The 20,078-nt window shown below is 44.4% G+C and overlaps 1 protein-coding gene across 1 annotated transcript in view; it reads left to right on the top strand.

Moving 5' to 3' along the window:
- cacnb2b (calcium channel, voltage-dependent, beta 2b) overlaps positions 1-18,577 on the top strand; it is a gene marked incomplete at its 5' end in the record, with an annotated part of 25,412 nt that extends 6,835 nt beyond the window's left edge. The window contains 12 exons of the mRNA XM_083690246.1: positions 7,986-8,054; positions 9,837-9,959; positions 10,120-10,259; positions 10,574-10,629; positions 10,715-10,737; positions 11,030-11,110; positions 11,501-11,559; positions 11,662-11,771; positions 13,088-13,239; positions 13,345-13,440; positions 14,067-14,240; positions 17,727-18,577. Of these exons, the coding sequence (XP_083546372.1) occupies positions 7,986-8,054; positions 9,837-9,959; positions 10,120-10,259; positions 10,574-10,629; positions 10,715-10,737; positions 11,030-11,110; positions 11,501-11,559; positions 11,662-11,771; positions 13,088-13,239; positions 13,345-13,440; positions 14,067-14,240; positions 17,727-18,575 (1,932 nt within the window). The 3' untranslated portion in view covers positions 18,576-18,577. The remainder of the gene's footprint in view (positions 1-7,985; positions 8,055-9,836; positions 9,960-10,119; positions 10,260-10,573; positions 10,630-10,714; positions 10,738-11,029; positions 11,111-11,500; positions 11,560-11,661; positions 11,772-13,087; positions 13,240-13,344; positions 13,441-14,066; positions 14,241-17,726) is intronic.
- Between the last annotated feature and the right edge of the window lie 1,501 nt (positions 18,578-20,078).

Below are 20,078 nucleotides of genomic sequence, written 5' to 3' on the forward strand. Positions count from 1 at the left end.
AGCATTGAAACACAAATGAGAAATGACTCTTTGCAGACTCAGCACAACAGTGCGCTCTTGGAGAGGATGGAACAGGATAGGACTTCAACACCGCTTTGGTCAGGGCAGCGCGCGCTTCTTTGGGTCAGGACCGGTGTGCGGAGCAACAGATGCCACGCTGAGAATTAAGCCTTTAATGCCGCGAGGCTCGGGAAGGGGAAGGCGTAACTACATACACACTCATAATACAGATTTAAGTGAACGGTGACACGCCACTCATCCTCGCCGAGGCTGCCTGTCGCGGGGACTTTGGAAATTTCGCATAGTTGCGCGCAAGATCCTGAATCTGAAACGAATGTCGCCGTTTCATCGTATGACAAGCTCTCTCGGATATTGCTTAGTGATCGCTTGAAAAGTTCTTGCCCTTCTCATGGCATATGGGTCAATGTTTGCACTATTGCAGCCAGGAGAACAATCGGACATTTAATATTGTCCATCACAGCCTTGGAGCAACCAAAGCCAACCCCATTTAACCGCAATGCCGCCCAAGAAAAAGGTAAACTATACAAGCTCCTCAGTGTGTGTGTGTGTGTGTGTGTGTGTGTGTGTGTGTGTGTGTGTGTGTGTGTGTGTGTGTGTGTGTGTGTGTGTGTGTGTGTGTGTGTGTGTGTGTGTGTCTTTGATGAGCAGGAAGGATAGGAGGATGTACCATCTGTTGCGCGAGTGTTAATCTCTGTGTGAGGCCCTTCTGCACCATCGCACTGCAACACTTAGGAGTTGTGTGCAGGATTGAGTTATTTCAACAAGCCTGTGTCGTACTGTATGGGACGAGTCTCTAGGAAACAGGTTTAGGTTTACAGTCTTTTTGTGGTTGATAATCAAATATATAGGCTACAATTGTATTTATATTGCATATATGCATATTTATGAGCTTAACAGGAATAAGCCGACTGAAAACTGCACTCCACATCATACATACGTTTTGTTTTTGACATACAGGTAATAAGGCTACATGACATGACATAAGACAACATATGACCTCTGTTTGACCCGGCCCCAGCTTTTAGATACATTTGTTGATCAAAGAAGAAGTGGAAGCAGGCTCTTTACTTTAACCAGGAGAGTAGGCCAAAACACATGTTTTTTCAATTGTATTGCTTAAAGTATGCATGTATTGCAAGTATTACACCTGCCACAAAGTTGACACAGTCGAGCAATAGCATAGTTTCAGTCAACCATGGTAGCCTATAATATTCTAGGGAATCCCTAGGCTGAACAATATTGTAGCCTAAAAGGTTGCCTGCAATTTGAGTACCAAATGTTATGCTTTTCTACTTGATAAACCTTGAAAACCACAAAAAATGACAGTGCAGCATGATGTCTTGCTATGAGAGAGAGAGAGAGAGAGAGAGAGAGAGAGAGAGAGAGAGAGAGAGAGAAGCTCTCCTGGGTTGGCCTAGCCCACTGTCGTCTGCAGGAATGGCCCAGTGCTTGTTACCCAGAATAGGAAAAGCCTCTTAGAAGCTGTTAGCCGAGATATCTTCTCTCCTTGTCCAGAAGAAATGGAGCAAGGCATTTGGAAAGTTGCAATTGAAGATAAGGACAAGTAGTTCATATTAGATGTATTATTTGCTTTGCTATTTATTTTATTTTGTTTTTATTTTGGCAGCTTCAATCTTGTATTTTAATGTTTTGATAGAAGAATGAGTAAAGACTTCATATTAAAAAAATATTAAAATATATTTTTTTTAAAATGCAACTTTGCAGTCCTCTCCATGCCCTTAATATACAGTATCCGGTTATCATATTCTCTCTGTGCAAAGCAAAGCAACCCACCACTACTGACGTGAAATACTGTACATCACACCTAGACAAATATTAAATTGATACATACTATCCATACATATTATTATACTAATGTACTTATTGTACAGTGTTGTTTCTGTCTTGTGTTTGACCACCCTACAGCAGAGCACGGGTCGCAGGCAGCAATACCCAGTATTGTTAGCCGAATGAGAGGAGGTTGCATTTGTCTCAATCTCTCCAAATCCTGGATTGACGCATGCTATCGTAATCTCCTTACTGAGAGACAATCATGACCAAGAGCAATCCAGGGCAGAGAGAGGGGGGTGGGGTGGTGGGGGGGGGGGGGGGAGGGTGAGATGAGAGTGTAAGCTGTGACAACCCTCTTCCTTTGATCATTATTTTCTTCAATACAGTTTTTTAATATGTAGTTTTTTTCTGCGTGCCCCATTGTGTGTCCTCTCAGACGTACCTAAGCCACGGGAGGCTGGTGGAGGTAGAAATCGGAGGACAGTTCCATTCATTGCATTCAGTTCCATTCATTAGCCTGTCTTCCGATTTCTACCTCCACCAGCCTCCACTGATCTGAGATCACTTTCAATATTATAGAAGAGATCAGGGGAGTTAGCATGTGTATTGTTGGGATAGGCATTAACGAGAGCAGCTGTGGAGGATAACTGTAGGTATTGTTTAGCTAACAGTGTATATAGCATGTGAGCTCAGTAGAGCTCTGTGGACTGGAGTGATTGAGTTACAAACACATTCCACATATTTGTTTGAAAAATCGCAATTCTTATCATTCTAGACATTTGAAGCTACACTTTTATCAATAAAAATCTATACCATAATATCTTTAAACCACAACGTCAATTACGTTTAAGCCGCGAAATATTTAACTGCCATTTTCAGCTGCAACTGTGGAGGCTGGTCTCTCATGCATGCCAAACTACACGGTGAGGTGCCAGAATGGCCATATCTGTGTCATGGCAGCATTGGGCTTGGGGCATGATGCCAGCTACCCATGACAGATGAGGCTGAAGAGCTGATGGAGCAGGACCTGGAAGAGATGGACAGAAAACACATGCAAATTGGTACACTGATAACAAAAATAGCAGCAAGGCACAAGATTGATTACTTTAGTCTGAACAAAGAGAAAAGAGAGGTCGAGATGATACACTGTATTGTTTAGTCACTAGAAGGCCACTTTTAAACAATTGCTGGGCGTGAATGAGAAAGATTGTGAACACCTGGGCTGGCAGCCAAAGCTCGTTTATGGGCAGACAGGAAATTAGTCTCAATTAGATCACTGACCTACTCTACATTCCCAGAAAGCTTTGGTGTAAGGCTTTTCTAAAGGCAAACTAAGCCACGTTAGTGCTTTTTGATGCAAAACTCTGTCTAGGCTCGCCAGCAAATTTTCAATGAGTTTAGAAAGTTACTTTTGATTCCTTTGTGGGAGGCCTACACATCTCAGCAGTTTTCAATTACAAGTGCTTCTCGGATAATTACTCCCAAAATTCTTAACGTGAAGTTAATGATTAATTGGGCCACCTCGTCTTGTAATTGTCCTTTTTACCTTCAGCAAGTTAATAGCACATTTCTTTGCTGTTCTTTCACACTTTCATGTTTGATAGGAGCTCCCACACCCCCACACCCCCCCCACCCCGTTCCGCCTCTTGGTCCTCAGAGGTATTCTGTATTCTCTCTTTCTCACGTGCGTGCTCGCTCTCTTACACACACACACACACACACACACACACACACACACACCTTAAACCTCCCCTCTCTCAATCACATACAGTACACACACTGCCCACCGCCCCTCCATCTCAAGCTGCCTAAGCACAGCTCTCTCAGCCAGCCAGTGGTGGGTAGAGTAGTTTTCACTGTTCTCCTCGTGGATGCTTCATCCCCTGTGGTGATGCTGGACAAGAGTCTGAGGTGTGTGAAAAGCAGGCACGTAGCTTTCAGGGTAAGCCTGCATGCTTTGTGTGTGTGTGTGTGTGTGTGTGTGTGTGTGTGTGTGTGTACGTGTACATACAGAAATGTGTGTGTGTGTGTACGTGTGTACGTGCATGCGTCCGTGTGTATGTGCGCGCATGTGTGTGTGTGTGTGTGTGTGTGTGTGTGTGTGTGTGTGTGCATGTGTGCATGCCTGCATGCTTGCGTGCATGTCCATCTTACAAGTTACCCTTGGAGTGCCCTGACTGAGGAAGCTAGCACTAGGGTGCAGGGCCAACCTGACCTAATTATTGTGACATCCTCTATGGAGATGTACTGTAGCTGTACTACTGTCAGCATGTCCCTCCAAGGAGTACACATTGATTTAGGTGTAGCGCTGAATTACTGTTAGAATGAACACTTCTCTCTGTATTGAGTGGTTAGATCTCTGGGGACGATGGCTCTGCTGACAAGCACTTACACCTTTTTGTATGGCGAATATAGTAGCTGGAGTATTTTGGGCTAGGTATTGCACAATAGTGGTACAAAGCCTAGTATTACTGTTTGATGTTTTTCGTAAGCTTCTCTTCTCGCACAAGAGCATAAGTTACAATGGGGGAACGTAGGCTATTTCATCATGGGAGCAATTTTGTGCTTAGGCTGCATATTTCTTTGCATTGTTTCCATGGAAACGTCTCCCCATATGTGCTGTGTCTGTGTTTCCCCGCGCTATCGCTGGTGGGTGCTCCATACAGCAAGCTGCTATGCACATCACATATAGTCTGCTCCCTATAGATACAGAGCCTCATCATGGAGCCACGTAGCAGTGCAGATCGATTGAACCCAATGTGTGCTAGCCTCGGGCTAGCTTAATATCTCTGGATTCCGTTCTTCATTGGTTCTCTACACGGTTCCGATATTTTGACCATCGCAATGGCTTAGGGTGCATTCTACTAGCTAGTTTGTTAAAAGGGCTTCATGGTACATTTTTCAGACGAAGAGCTATCAAGTAGTTTTCCCCTGAATCAAAGCGATTTGAAAATATCAGGCAGTGGATCTTTATTCCCACATGGGTGATTCTGTGTGATTCCCCTTTCATAAATCATCAAATTCATGAATTCGCATGTGTTTGATGCTATTCCTCATTCCATACCATTGCATTACAATGAGCCCGTCCTCCAATTCCTACCTCCACCAGCCTCCCTTGTGTGTGCTGTTGATTCTCCTTGCCCTATCAGACATAACCTCATTTGCACACAGCGGAAGTGTCTGGGAACGAGACTATCAGACTATGCTCCTGTAAGCCCCAGGTACAGTACATTGACTCTAACTCAGGTCAACACTCTTTAAGACACAGACTGAGTTTGTCCTCCAGGGACTTACAGTGCAGTAAACGTGGCCAGCTGGCTCTACTGTAGGTGGCACAATCCCTTTGATATCTTACTTCGTGAGGGGGAGGAGGAGGGGGGGGGGGGGGGGGTGATGGAGTCCATCTCCTCTATCTCCCCAATCAGCGGCTCTTTTCTAATGTGGAGTCCTGGCGACGGCGGCGGCGCGTGCTGAAACAGCTGTGTAAACGCTTTTGAGTGTGGAGGAGTCACCTTGAGGCGCTGATCCCGTCCCGGAGGGACTTTTAACAGGGCAGTGATGGGCCTGACTCACTCACTCACTCACCCGCCCGCCGCCTCCGCCTTCACTCAGTCCCACGTCACGTAATCACATTAATGTGTCAGTGTGCCTCCAACAGGCTGTCCTAAGAGACAGGGGTAGGAGGGAGGGAGGGAGGGAGTGAGGGAGGGAGGGAGTGAGGAAGGGAGGGAGACAGAGAATGGGTTCACCAGTGTACATGCAACAGACTGTCCTGCAGGAGAGAGAGAAAGAGAGTGCAAGAGGCAGATAGAGGGTGAAAGAATTGAAAGTGAGGGATGGGCAGAGAGGTAGGGGACGCACTGGAGGCTGATGAGAGAGAGAGAGAGATATCCAGTACAGTAGCAAAATTGGGAGATGTTCTTTACCCAAATATCCTATTCTCCATTGTGTGCTAACACTGACGACCATTGGCACTATAAAAAGCCATTTACTTTCAGTACATACAAAAGCAGCCCGAACATGAATCACTGACACAATTATTATGAGCAAAATGGTCCAAAAGTAAGTTGTCGCAATATTTACAATGCGATGAAAGAGTGCACACATTGGTTTTGCTGGGTTGACATAGTGTCCAATCAGCCTCTCTCAGTATGTCCCCATACTAACAGGAGGGAGGCTGGTGGAGGTAGAAATCGGAGGACAGCTCATTGTAATCCATGGAATGGAATGAGGAATGGTATCAAACACGCCCGCGCGCCTCCACAGATATTAGCAAACACCAAATCACAGTCGTACATTTTTGTTCTGTATTGTAAAATCAGCAATATATTCCTCAGCTTGTTGTGCTGGGCCCTGCGTCCCTCACATTGACAGACAGCTCTCCCTAACTCACCGGCGGTAACCAGCCTGGTATTGTTTAATAATTCACCGGTGGCGTTTTGTACTGTTGGCTGTGTGACATTGAGTTGCAAGGGAGGCTGGCGCTGAGAGAACAGATGTCCATGCCAGGCATGGGTAAACAACAACAAGCGCCTGTGCATTACTCTGCTGCCCAGGGGAGGACAGAGACACCTGCCTCCTCCTTCCTGCCACTCCTTCTGTTTGGGAGACCTGGCAATTCTAATTACTGCATGAGGTTCTATTGGAATTTTTAAAACTTTTTCCGCGACACCTCTGAGGACAGACATCATTGCAATGCGTGGAATGGAATGAGGAATGGTATCAAACACACTGGTGTTGTGAGTTTCCTTCCTCCTACTCTGACTCTCAGCCATAGCATACGTACCTACAACCTTTGAGTATATTTTAAGTGCCTTGGTTTATTCTACGCTTCAATCTTCCAGTTTCTCTCTCCCCCATTCAAATCCTCACGCCTTTCTACTTCCTTCCTTCACCTGCTCTTGATCGCACTTGCTCCCTATTTCCACTCTCTTCCCATTCTCCCCTGGTCTTTCCCCCTGTCTCCTCTTTCTTCCAGACACAAGCAACTCTTCTCTCACATAAGCGTCTACCCTGCGGCCACATCTCCTCAGTACAAAGACATTTACTCTACTGTTTGCTCTCCTACTTTCTGAGTTGATGTGAAACCCAGTATACTAGACCCAACTACTGGTCTAGTTTTTTCATGTTGTAATCCATCATTGTCACACCAACTGTCAAAGGAACATCACTGGCAGAATACAGTGGGCACTCATTTGGAATAACAGAGAGAGAGAGAGGGGGAGCGAGAGAGTGAGTGGATGAGAGAGAGAGAGAGAGAGAGAGAGAAAGTGAGTGAGATTCTGTAGTATCAGAGAGAGAAATCCAACAACAGATCATGAATTGCTTTTATGTTGAAGGTTAACTAGTTACATGAATTGCTCTCATGGGAGCATTGTTTTGACTGAGCCATAATGACCCTACCAAGGACTTTTTGTTTTACTTCCTTATTACAGCGTGGTACTGTAATAAAATGTCTTCCTCCTCCTCCTCCTCCTCCTCCTCCTCCACTCCTGCTCCGAGGGAGTCTGAATGTGGGTTGATTTGTGACATTGGGATGTGTCAGAGCGCCAGACTGGCTCGGGGGCTGCGCCACCTCCGGGGTATGACACAGAGGGCATTCATTACCGTGTCTTTGAGGGGACAATGTAATCATGAGGACACATGGCACGTAAACCTGAGTGTCCCAAGAGGACAAGAATCAAACTCACATGAACATGAGTGTCCCAAGAGGACAGGAATCCAATGCACCGCATCCCATCTATTCTGTATGTCATGCTCTTGTGTAAAGGACAGCTTGGTTGGTTAGACTTTAGTGTCACCGACTACTATAGTGACAGTAGGAAACAGGTTCTTAAACCTTTTTTAATGCCCAATATGCCATTCTGGAGGAATCATAAGGGGTTGATATCTTCCTCTGGGTTTATCACTAGGATGTGTTTCATAACTGATGGTGAGAGTTACTGTAGCATGTTAACAGGAATTGTTTTCAAATTATATGACTTACTTACTTCTATCTTTCTCTCTCTCTCTCTCTCTCTCTCCCCCCCTCTCTCTCTCGCTCACTCACTCTCTCTCTCTCTCTCTCTCTCTCTCTCTCTCTCTCTCTCTCTCTCTCTCTCGCTCACTCACTCACTCACTCACTCTCTCTCTCTCTCTCTCTCTCTCTCTCTCTCCCTCTCTCCCTCCCTCAGGGTTCGGACCGTCAGGACTCTGATGTTGCGGAGGAAAGGAACGCCCAGGTGCAGTTGGAAAAGGCCAAGGTACTCCCTCCAGCAACCTGTCCTCTCACTGTTGCACTCTGGTATAGTTACAGTACAATACACTGTCACTGTTCGCCCTCGTCTGCGCAAGTTGCTCCCTACTGAAAATTGAATTAAATCCTCTCACACGCCGTTGATATCTTCCCAGTGGGGTTCTGTAATGGATGCTCTGAACAGACTCTGACGTCCCTGTAGTCTGACCTGCTGACTCTCCTGGGACTCCCACAGAGCCAAAGGTTCAAAACTGGAGCAATTAGCAGCTTGATTGGCATATTGCTGACTTTCAACTTTGCCTCAGATGGGATTAACACTTTTATCTCTGGACCCTTAACTCAGAGGAATCACTTTATGACATTGCTTCTGAATTTCACACACAGTCAAATCACCCGTGTGTTATTGGGGTACATGAATATTGTCAGGAAATAAATCACCCAGATGATTTGTGAACTGTGGATGGTTGTAGATACAGATTCTAGTCATGAAAGATTATGTAATTCCTAATTCCTAACTCTTTCTTCTTTATGGACGGCAAAATTGCCCAAAAACCTGATTTAAGTTAATATCCCATATGCTCCTCATTTAAACAGCTTCACATCTCTATCTAGGGGGATCTCCTTATGAATGATTTAAGGTCATTACTCATACCGTGGCATTTTGAGGCTCTCACAAATGGTGCATCACCATAATACACACACACGAGTGTGTGTGCGTACGCATGCGTGCATGCGTGTGTGTGTGTGTGTGTCATAAATATATCATCATTGCATAACACCTTTGTTTCTACGGGACCCCTCTGGCATATCTAAGCTCCTACTGTACATGGTCCATCATTAGAAACACACACACACACACACACACACACACACACACACACACACACACACACACACACACAGAACACTCAGAGTCAAATTTGTCTGCACTGGACACTACTCAATCCTTTGAAAGGACATTCATTTCATGGGCGGGGGGTGTATCCTGTGTTAGATTAAGACTTTTCTAAATGATGGTTATTATTAGCGTCTGCTCTAGGGCTGTCTGTCTGGCTCATGTGTTCATGCTCAAATGCTGGCATCAGCACAGTTTCTGTGTGAGCGCTCCTGTCTAGGACGGCTGAAAGAGCCCTGTCTGTCAAGCAGACTTACTGTACACATGCATACACAACAATGCGACACAACAAATGATTGGCCTGTCCCATTTTGTTATTGAATAGGCATATAATGACAACACATGGCCCTGTATATAGATAATGTATTATGTATAAGGCTATCTGTTTTAGCACTTGACAGTGTGTTGAAACATCAATTGACTGAGAGGCCTTGTGCAGTATTACATGCACTTTATCAGATGGGCGACCTTGACTCAACCCACCCTTCTCTCAAATGGAACCTTCCTCTTCTCTTCTCTTCTCTTCTCTTCTCTTCTCTTCTCTTCTCTTCTCTTCTCTTCTCTTCTCTCCTCTCCTCTCCTCTCCTCTCCTCTCCTCTCCTCTCCTCTCCTCTCCTCTCCTCTCCTCTCCTCTCCTCTTCTCTTCTCTTCGCTTCTCTCCTCTCCTCTCCTCTCCTCTCCTCTCCTCTCCTCTCCTCTCCTCTCCTCTCCTCTCCTCTCCTCTCCTCTCCTCTCCTCTCCTCTCCTCTTCTCTTCTCTTCTCTTCTCTTCTCTTCTCCCCTCCCTTCTCCTCCCCTCCCCTCCCCTCCCCTCCCCTCCTCTTCTCTCTTCTCTTCTCTTCTCTTCTCTTCTCTTCTCTTCTCTTCTCTTCTCTTCTCTTCTCTCCGTCCTTAGTTCAAGCCTGTGGCGTTCGCTGTGCGCTGTAACTTCTCCTACACCCCTGCGGACGACGACAACATCCCTGTGCCCGGCCATGCAGTCACCTTCGAGGCCAGGGACTTCCTACACGTCAAAGAGGTCAGAGTTTGCGGTACACTCTACTTACTTGATGTGATTGGATGTTTACCTGGTATTGAACACCGTACTGGAAGTATCACAGCTGATGATGATGATGTTAATAATGACAACAACAGTGATGATGATGATGATGATGATGACTTTGCCTTATGTCTGACAGAAATTTAATAATGACTGGTGGATCGGGCGGCCGGTGAAGGAGGAGGGTGTGGTGGGCTTCATCCCTAGTCCAGTGAACCTGGAGATGATCCTTATTAGGAGAGAAGTCCAGGCCAGGAAAGCTGCCAAGGCCTTAGCTAGGTATACCCTCTCCTGCTCATCACTCATCACACTTTTACGGAGGGATGTGTTATATACTGTTAATAAAGCCTTCATAAGACCTTTATAAGGCCTACATTGATACTTTATAAATCAGGGGAGGTTGGTGGTGGAGGTAGAATGACGCCCTTCAATGTAATGCATGGAACTGAATGAGGAATGGTATCAAACACACATTTAAATGTAAAAAAATATATATTTTACTTGTTAAATGTTAAAGAGTTACCCCCTTTTGCGTACTGGCTTTGCTTATTGTCCATTACTGATTACTGTTACAATCTTCTTCATTTTTTCAGCAAAGCAGCGGTTGCTACGGACCTAAACGCAAAGAAGTACACCCCTCCCTCAACAGGTTCGTAGTCACTTGTATTAGTCATGTCCCATCATGCGTATACTGTACACTTTCTCTTATAATTATTTTCTTGTCCCTCCCGCAGTTGCACAGGCAAAAAAGAAATCGGTAAGTGTGTGTGTGTGTGTGTGTGTGTGTGTGTGTGTGTGTGTGTCTGTGTGTGTGTGTGTGTGTGTGTGTGTGTGTGTGTGTGTGTGTGTGTGTCCTCATCTGCTTGACCACTGCTTCTTACCCTTAGTAACTCTGCCATTGCATGGAATATTATGATACTCACTCACATTTGTGTAGTTCTTCAAAATCCTCATATTGTGGATCCATATCAAGCTTGTCCTGCACTATACTGTATGCTTTTGAGCCATGAACCAATCACAAGGCTGTTTGTGTGTCCTGGATGGTTTAGGGGGAGCAGGTTAGCTCGTATGACGTGGTTCCTACCATGCGTCCTGTAGTGCTGATGGGGCCGTCTCTGAAGGGCTTAGAGGTAAGTAGTTTGAACACACATCCATGTGCAAGCAGAGTCTCTGCTGAGGAGATAACATGGGTCACATGACTTGACCTGAACTGGCTGGCACTTATACATCCTAAAGGATGAAGTGAAATATGGTCCGTCTGTGTAGGGGACAAAGTCTAGGGTTGTTGGACTTGTTATCCTTACTGGGGGAAATAAAGGCTTTTTTATTTGTTACTGGGGTGATGTCATTTTGTTAAACAGTGCACACAGTTGTCCTAAAGCATATTAGATTGTATGCCTTGCATTGCCCTAATCAAGCTTTGTGTCAAAATGAATGTTTGTTTAAAACACAAAAAGCAGCTGGTGATTTTTTACAAAGACTTGAACTGTCACAATAACAGGCATTTCTTTGGGTTCTAGGTGACAGATATGATGCAAAAAGCACTCTTCGACTTTTTAAAACATAGATTTGATGGGAGGTGAGTTCTTTGGGTCTTTCTACTGCATATACTGCACATCATACAGATATTAAAATGTGATATGAAGCTGTAGAATTGTTTTGTGTTTTTTTTCTTCTTCAGAATAACAATTACTCGTGTCGCTGCAGACATCTCTCTTGCAAAACGATCCATACTCAACAACCCTGGCAAAAAAGCTTTAATGGATCGCTCCAACACCCGCTCCAATCTAGGTAAGGGCTGAGAAGCTTTCTCATAGGAGCTACAATCACAGTCCTTGACTGGATGCTATGGAGGAGGAGTCATAACCAGCCTGGTCAACATATAGATCTTTACTCACCATAATTCAATCAAACACCAGCTTAACAGTGTAACAGAATTCCAGTGAAACAGAAGTACTCTTTCTCTGAAAGTGAAGTACTAGTCTAAATCTGAAATGACACCCCATTCCCAATTAAGTGGACTACCTTTGACCTTTCTGGTCAAAAGTAGTGCACAATATGAGTAATCGGATGCCATTTGAGATGCAGCATGACAGGGACACGCTGGTGAAGGTAGACGTTTGGAGGAAGTCTAATTGTAATGCATGGAATGGAATGAAGAATGGTATCAAACACAATCCAATCCATGCATTACAATGTCCTCCAATTTCTACCTCCACCAGCCTCCCCTGATGTAGAACCTTTTTTTCTAATAGTCTGGGGTCAGGGGGGGGTCAGTGCCCAGTCATGGGGGATGTGATTTACCTGGCTCTCTCCACTCTGTCTCTCTCATTGCTGTCTTATCCCAGACGTCGCGGGTATGTATGAATGAAACATCGGTAGCTCACCTGTGTTTGACGCTCCACATTCCTCCCTGTTCCTCATTTATGTGCAAAGAGCTACTGTCCTGTTGTTGAGAAACCCTATTGACTGCCTTGACTGTGTAGCTTGTGATGCTATTGTTGCTATGTTATTGTTATTGTTATATGCACATGTTATATGGGCTTTGGCTTGCTCTTCTCACTACCATCAGAAGAAGTTAGACTGCATTGATTTGGAAGAACGAAACACAGCACAAGCCAATGTTGTGGTGGTGGTGGTGGGGGGGGGGGGGCGGCAGGGGGTTGGCGTTGTAGAGTTAGGTCAGTGTTGAGCTTGGTTGTCATCATCCCCACCCCTATGCCATTGCTCTTGTAGTCTTGAGTCAATGCATTCACATATTTTAGATTTGCATATGTTTCAAACTAATATAAATGTTAAATGTACGTTTTATTAGGACACAGTACAAATCTCCTCATAACAATGATGATACACAGAATTGCTCAGTGCTGTTTTTAGGCTCTAGGCTCTAGAAATTGGGTCTGAATGCTGGTAGATGTATCATTGTACAGTGCATTAATGTGTGACTATGGATGGCTTATAACTATTTTATTCCCTACCATTAAAATGCTGATGGGTGGTTGGACAGTACAGTACAGTACAGTGTGTTGCTGATGTGGCTATAGATGGTTTATTAGCATGTTATTACCGTGGAGGTATCAGTGACCCCCTCCTCCATGTTGCTGCAGCCCAGATCCAGGGGGAGGTGGAACGGATCTTTGAGCTGGCTCGGAGCCTACAACTGGTGGTGCTGGATGCAGACACTGTCAACCACCCCATCCAGCTGTCCAAGACCTCCCTGGCCCCCATCCTCGTCTACGTCAAGATCTCCTCCCCCAAGGTGCAGTAAAGCTCAGCAGCAGTTCTACACAGTGTGTACTATACATTATATGCTCCTCTTTTCCCCATCATCATCACCCTCCCTCTCTTCATGGCTGCTGTCCAGGTGTTAACGAGACTGATCAAGACGAGGGGGAAGTCTCAGACCAAGCATCTCAATGTCCAGCTTGTGGCAGCGGACAAACTGGCCCAGTGTCCACCGGTGAGAGCAGAACCATGTCTACGTCCCTGTACTGTATCAAAGTACTTGCTTATGTTTTACTATACAGGTCACCATTTAGTCAAATTGTAGTCATGATCCCCAAACACGACATACCGTGTAGATACTTTTTGTTATTAGTTATTGACTATTAGGTATCAGCCCTATTGAGTAATAGTAATATTGCTACCTCTTCCATTATCTAACTGTTCCGCAGCCTGTGAAGTTCTTCCCCCTATATTGTATGCCCTTGAAATGTCTAGAATAGGCATTTTGTTAGCTTACACTATTGATGTCACTCGGGTGGCAGAAAATATGAGATTTCTGCTTATACGTGTATCCACAACCCCCTCTCTAAGCAGTGTCTACTCAAACACTGCACTTGGGTGTCCTTTCCGAGGTGACCTTATTTCCTTGCATCTTCTTATCTGAATCTTGCTCCAGGACCTAATCAGAGACTTGCTTGATCTGATTATCAGGAGAGCGTTATTTTTACAGTCCTCCTCCCCCCTGTCTTCAGCGTCTAAGCGGACTGGAAAAGCAGGCGATGACACAGATTGTGTCTCAAGTCTCTGACCAGTCCTGTACCTTTTTACCTGGTCTCTGACGCCATAGTCTCCCCTCTGCAGGAGATGTTTGACGTCATCTTGGATGAGAACCAGCTGACAGATGCCTGTGAGCACATTGCAGACTATCTGGAGGCGTACTGGAGAGCCACCCACCCACCTGAGGCGGAGCCAGCCAACCCCATGGTGATGCAGCTGGCAGAGAATACCTTACCCGCCAGCCCTGCTTCTGCAAAGGTACAGTATAGGAGCTGATGCAGGTACAGGAGCTGACACAGACACAGACAGGGGTATAGGAACTGACACAGAGACAGACAGGTACAGGAACTGACACAGAAAGGTATAGGAACTGACACAGAGACAGACAGGTACAGGAACTGACACAGAGACAGACAGGTACAGGAACTGACACAGAAAGGTATAGGAACTGACACAGAGACAGACAGGTACAGGAACTGACACAGAGACAGACAGGTACAGGAACTGACACAGAGACAGACAGCTACAGGAACTGACACAGAGACAGACAGCTACAGGAACTGACACAGACAGATATAGTTATCGACAGGTAGAGTTACAGACAGACAGACGGATAGAGTCAGAGACAGATGTTTTCTGTTAACTTCATGTGCCATTAACTCATCTCTAATGTATTTCATTTTTCATAGTGGCTACAGGCACGGACACGTGCCCTGATAATCACCTCTATGGCTCCGGTAGTTACTATGCTGATACTTCCTTCATTAACAACACATTTTCAGTATAAAGGTGTGGCTTTAGTGGCGCAGTAGCTAATGCAATGAGATATTCATGCTAGGTTAGTTAGCTGCGGATCAAATCCTTTCCTTTCCTAGGCTTGGTTGAGGGTTAGAGTTAAGGTAGAGGTAGAGTTAAGTTAAGGTAGAGTTCAGCAAAGAAGACACTTACTGTACGGTAAGGACATGGTTATGTCTAGGGTTACGGTTATGGTAAGTTATAGATTTACAATTGGTTATGGTTATGGTTGAGGTTGGGGTGAGGTTGGGGTAAGAGATAAGCTTTAGTCTAACTGGACGAGCAGCCTATTGCAATTCCAATACACGTTTGTACCTGTAGCCACTGCCTTTTTTTCCATGTCATTTGGAGGTTGCCAAAAGAAGTATGTTTGCCTCATACATTTACAGAGAAAAGGCTACATTATCTTATGGCAGCTTCATGCAGTAGATCCTCCCAGCGATAGTAAATGCTATCATTGATAGATGGCAGAGCTGACAGAAAACGCATGCTTCTCTACACTAACAGCAGTAATGCATGCTTCTCTTCACTAACAGCAGTAATGCATGCTTCTCTTCACTAACAGCATCATATATATATATATATATATATATATATATATATACGTGTGTGTGTGTGTGTGTGTGTGTGTGTGTGTGTGTGTGTGTGTGTGTGTGTGTGTGTGTATATGTATATATGTATATATATATAAATATGTATTTTATATATATAATATATGTATATATACAGTGCATTGCATAAGTAAAGCATTATTTATTCTTTTGGCTCTTGGATTTTAAATCAAACAATTACTATAAGGTTTGAGTAGAGATTCTCAGCTTTTATTTGATGGTATTTGTGTACATATTGGTTTCACTATTCAGAAATTACAACACTTTTTATGCATAGTTCCCCTATTTTAGGGTACCTAAAAGTAATGGGACAATTGGCTTGACAGGTTTCTGGTAAGTCAGGTGTGTTCCGTCACATCAATTGTGTAGGCATAAGACAGCTGTCAATGTGTAGTATTGATTCTAAGCTTTGGATTTGCCTTTGGAGTTTGCTATTGGTGTCTGTCAACATGAGGACCAAAGAGGTGTTAATGAAAGTCAAGGAAGCTATTATTAGGATGAAAATCAGAAAATCAGAAACATAGCCAAAACTTTAGGCCTGCCAAAATCAACAGTTTGGAACATCATTAAAAAGAAACAAAAGCACTGGTGAGCTCAGCAATTGAAAACTGTCTGGTAGGCCAAGGAAGACTGCCACAGTGGATGACCGAAGATTGCTCCCCTTAATTAAGAAAACCCCCAAAACAATTGTCCCACAGATCAGCAAAACCCTCCATGTGTCAGAGACTACCATCCGCAGAATACGTCACCAGCCAAACTACAGACGCTTCACTGGTTCATACCACAAGTTATCTTCAAAAAGGATGGCCAGGTTACAGTTTGCAAAATAGTACCTAAAGAGCCTGCAGAGGTCTGGAAAAAGGTATTGTGGACAGATACGATGAATATTATCATGGACTAAAGTGATTGCAAGAGGAAATTTTGGAGAAAAAAGGATCTGCCCAAGCTTTACAGCGTGTTAGGTTTGGGCATGTACTGTATAGCTCCCACTAGAACACTTGCTAACTTGTCATAATTGCTGATTGATGATGATTGTAACTGCTGACGGCAGCAGCAGAATGAATTCTGAAGTGTACAGAAACATCTTGTCTGCTCGAGTGCAAGCAAATGCTTGCTAATTCATTGGATGGCGCCACATCATACAGTAAAACAATGACTCAAACCATACTGCCATAGCAACTAGGGACTTTTTCAGGGCTAAAAAGTGTAAAGGTATTGACTGGCCAAGTCAATCTTCAGATTTAAATCCAATTAAACGTGCATCTAATTTCCTGATGATAAGATGTTAGGCAAAAAGACATCAAAACAAACAACAACTGAAGATGGCTGCAGTACAGCATCACCAGACAAGATACTCGGCGTCTGATGGGGTCAATGGCTCGCAGACTTCAGGCAGTTATTGCATGCAAAGGATTGTCCACCAAATACTAAACATGAGTACTTAATTAGGTCCGTTATTTTTGAGTGCCCTGAAATAGCGGGACTATGCATAAAAAGCGGTAATTTCTGAATGGTGAAACCAATATGTACACCAATAATCATCAAATAAAAGCTGAGAATCTCTACTTTAACCTCATCGTAATTGTTGATGAAACATTTGGAGTGTATAGCCGAAAGAAGCAAAAATGCTTCACTGTACCATTACTTACACAGGGCACTGTATATACTGTATATATTAGTGGAGGTAGAAATCTGAGGACGGGCTCATTGTAATGCATGGCATGGATTTAGGAATAGTATCAAGCATGTGGTTGAACTCCGATTACTACCTCCACCAGCCTCCCCAGATATATAGACTGTATATACAGTATACAGTATATATACAGTATATACTGTATAGGGTGTGTATATATCTACATATATATATATATATATATATATATATATATATAAAGATCCATTTCATTTTCTACCATGTGACATTTTTCATTTCTCCCCATTCCTCTCCACTAACACCCCTCTGGACCATTTCCAGAGGTAGCAGTGAGGTAGCAGTTACCGCTGGTGAGTGAGACAGGATCCACGACGAGCTGAGTCATCCCCACACCGCTGCTGTAGGACAGTTGCAGTACAAGTGTTTTTAGCACTATTTGTTGTTCAATTAGGTCCCTTTGTGTGTGCGTGTGTGTGCGCGTGCATGGATGCGTGCGTGTGTGTGTGTGTGTGTGTGAGTGCATGCGGGCATGCATGGGTGTGTGCGTGTGTGTGTGTGTGTGTGCGTGCAGGCATGCATGGGTGTGTGCGTGTGCTCGTGTGTGTGTGTGTGTGTGTGTGTGTGTGTGTGTGTGTGTGTGTGTGTGTGTGTAAGGTTACATAACATAGTATACTTTCATCCCAGGATGGACAGAAAAGCAAGAAGACGACGGCAGCGAAGAGGAAGGGTTCCCGCGAGAACCACCTTGACCAGCAGCAACCCCAACCCCAGCCCCAGCCCCAGCCCCAGCCCCAGCCCCAGCCCCAGCCCCAGCCCCAGCCCCAACCCCAGGAGCAGAGAGCTGAGGAGGGCCAGAGAGAGGAGGATGAGAGGCCCCTGAGGACTGAACCAAAGAGACCCCAGCACACACACCACCACCACCACCACCATCGCAGGACAGAGCATCACAATCATACTCAGGCCCAGCAGCAGGGGGTGGGCATGAACATGCAGCCTGCTAGGGACCACGGCCACCCTCGCCGCAGACTCCTGCCTGAGGAGCAGGAGGAGGAGGAGGTGGAGGAGGAGCGCTACAACCACAGGGGGGTGGTGTCCCACAGGGATCACAACCACCAGCATCACAACAGCAACCACCACCACCATCATCACCATCACCGTGGCAACAGCCAACCCCACCCAGGGGAGGACTATGAGCTGGAGCACAACGAACGCAACAGGCAGCACAGACAACCCAACCAGCAACGGACACACCGTGATCACCATCACAACCACAATCACCACAACCACTACCACTACCAAGGGTCCAGAGACAGAGACAGGGACCACGACAGAGAGAGAGACAGAGACAGAGACAGAGACAGAGACAGAGACAGAGACAGAGAAAGAGACAGAGAAAGAGAAAGAGAAAGAGATAGGGACAGAGACAGAGACAGGGACATGGACAGAGACAGGGACATGGACAGGGATAGAGACAGGCACAGAAGGCATGGTGAGGTAAGACAGTGTCACAGGGATGCCTATATACACGAGTGACTGCCGTTTCTATTGTGTGTGGGTATATTTCTATGCTGCTCTAGTTGCTATGCACTAGTAGTACAGAGGTGCAGGGTCTTTCTTGTCCTTTCTCTGTGCACAATATGGTTCTCGTCGTTATCATTCTGTCTGTGTACTGTATGAGCCCTCTATTCCCTCTCTCTCTCTCTCTCTCTCTCTCTCTCTCTCTCTCTCTCTCTCTCTATTCCTGCTCTCTCTGTTCCACAAGCAGGGCCTCTCTTTTCTCTCCTATGGACAGGTAGGCTGTCACAAGTACAGGAACATATTTTGCCCATTATTGATCTACGCCTACAGTATACTTGTAACAAAGCCAAAGACAGGTCTTGTCTTTTGCCTTCCGAAGTATTTGAATCTGTTAGTTAAATGTGTATTCTGAAAACATCCATCCACTGAAAACACTGAAGTTGACTGAACACTGTTATGGACTTAAAAATGGCAACAAATTAAATGAGGCAACAAGTTGCATCAACAGCATCTTGGTGCTTTGTGACCATACCAGGCAAATATGTACTTCTATGTTGTACCTGTACCCATTGCATGCATACACAACAATTTAGACAAATGATAGGCAACCAGGAATATGACCTCATATTCATTGAAAGAGTTAAGCTTTATCTCTGTTTATGTAATTGTGTATTCATTTACCAAAGTGTTCAATTTGAACTTGGATTTGATCAGAAGACAATTCATTTGCTGGGTTTAACCTTCGATTTGATTCATCCTCCTGTCATTTAAATTATACTTTGAAAAAGATGTCATCACTAGCCAACAATTACTTTTCATGTCCCAACTATTTTTCTACATGATTGTAAAATGGAGTCGTCCTCAGCTTCCTACTTTTCTAGTCCTAGCCATATAATTAGAATGTTGATTTGAAAGGACATGTCTGTTCTACTCATTCTAATTCTATGATCCAAGCGTTCTGACTGACCTGCACCTTGTCTGGGAGCATGACTTGTTTTTTTGTGACATAGACATGTACTAAATGTGTTGGATACTCTATGCATCAACTTGTGATAAAGAATATTGCTTGAATACTATTTCTATGCATTTGTATATAATACATAATTGCCTTGGTAGATAAGTATGATGAGAGTAGAGGCTCTAAGCACCTGTTGCACTGTCAAATAAAATGTTATCTACTCAATTGGTTTGATTAGCAATGACTCAAATGCCGGTACACCAACCTGAATGACTTCATATTCCTTTAAAACTTGTGTTTTACTTTCATGTTTTATTTTGTACAGTATTTGTTTCAAATTTGGTGTGAATGAATCAAACTTTCTTTTGTTTGAAATCATGTGAGGCAAATTTCTTTTTTTTCTTGATGATAAACTCATTCAATACTACTACCACCACCAGTTTTCAAAAAACAAAACAAGGATGAATTAAAATGAGAACCACCCCCTAATAACTAGGACAATAACAAGTTAATATGCAAAAAAACGTATTGTATTCATGTGTTTAATTTAAAAAAAATCA

The sequence above is a fragment of the Argentina silus genome (genome assembly GCF_951799395.1).
Source record: "Argentina silus genome assembly, chromosome: 18".
In the NCBI taxonomy this organism is placed as follows: domain Eukaryota; kingdom Metazoa; phylum Chordata; class Actinopteri; order Argentiniformes; family Argentinidae; genus Argentina; species Argentina silus.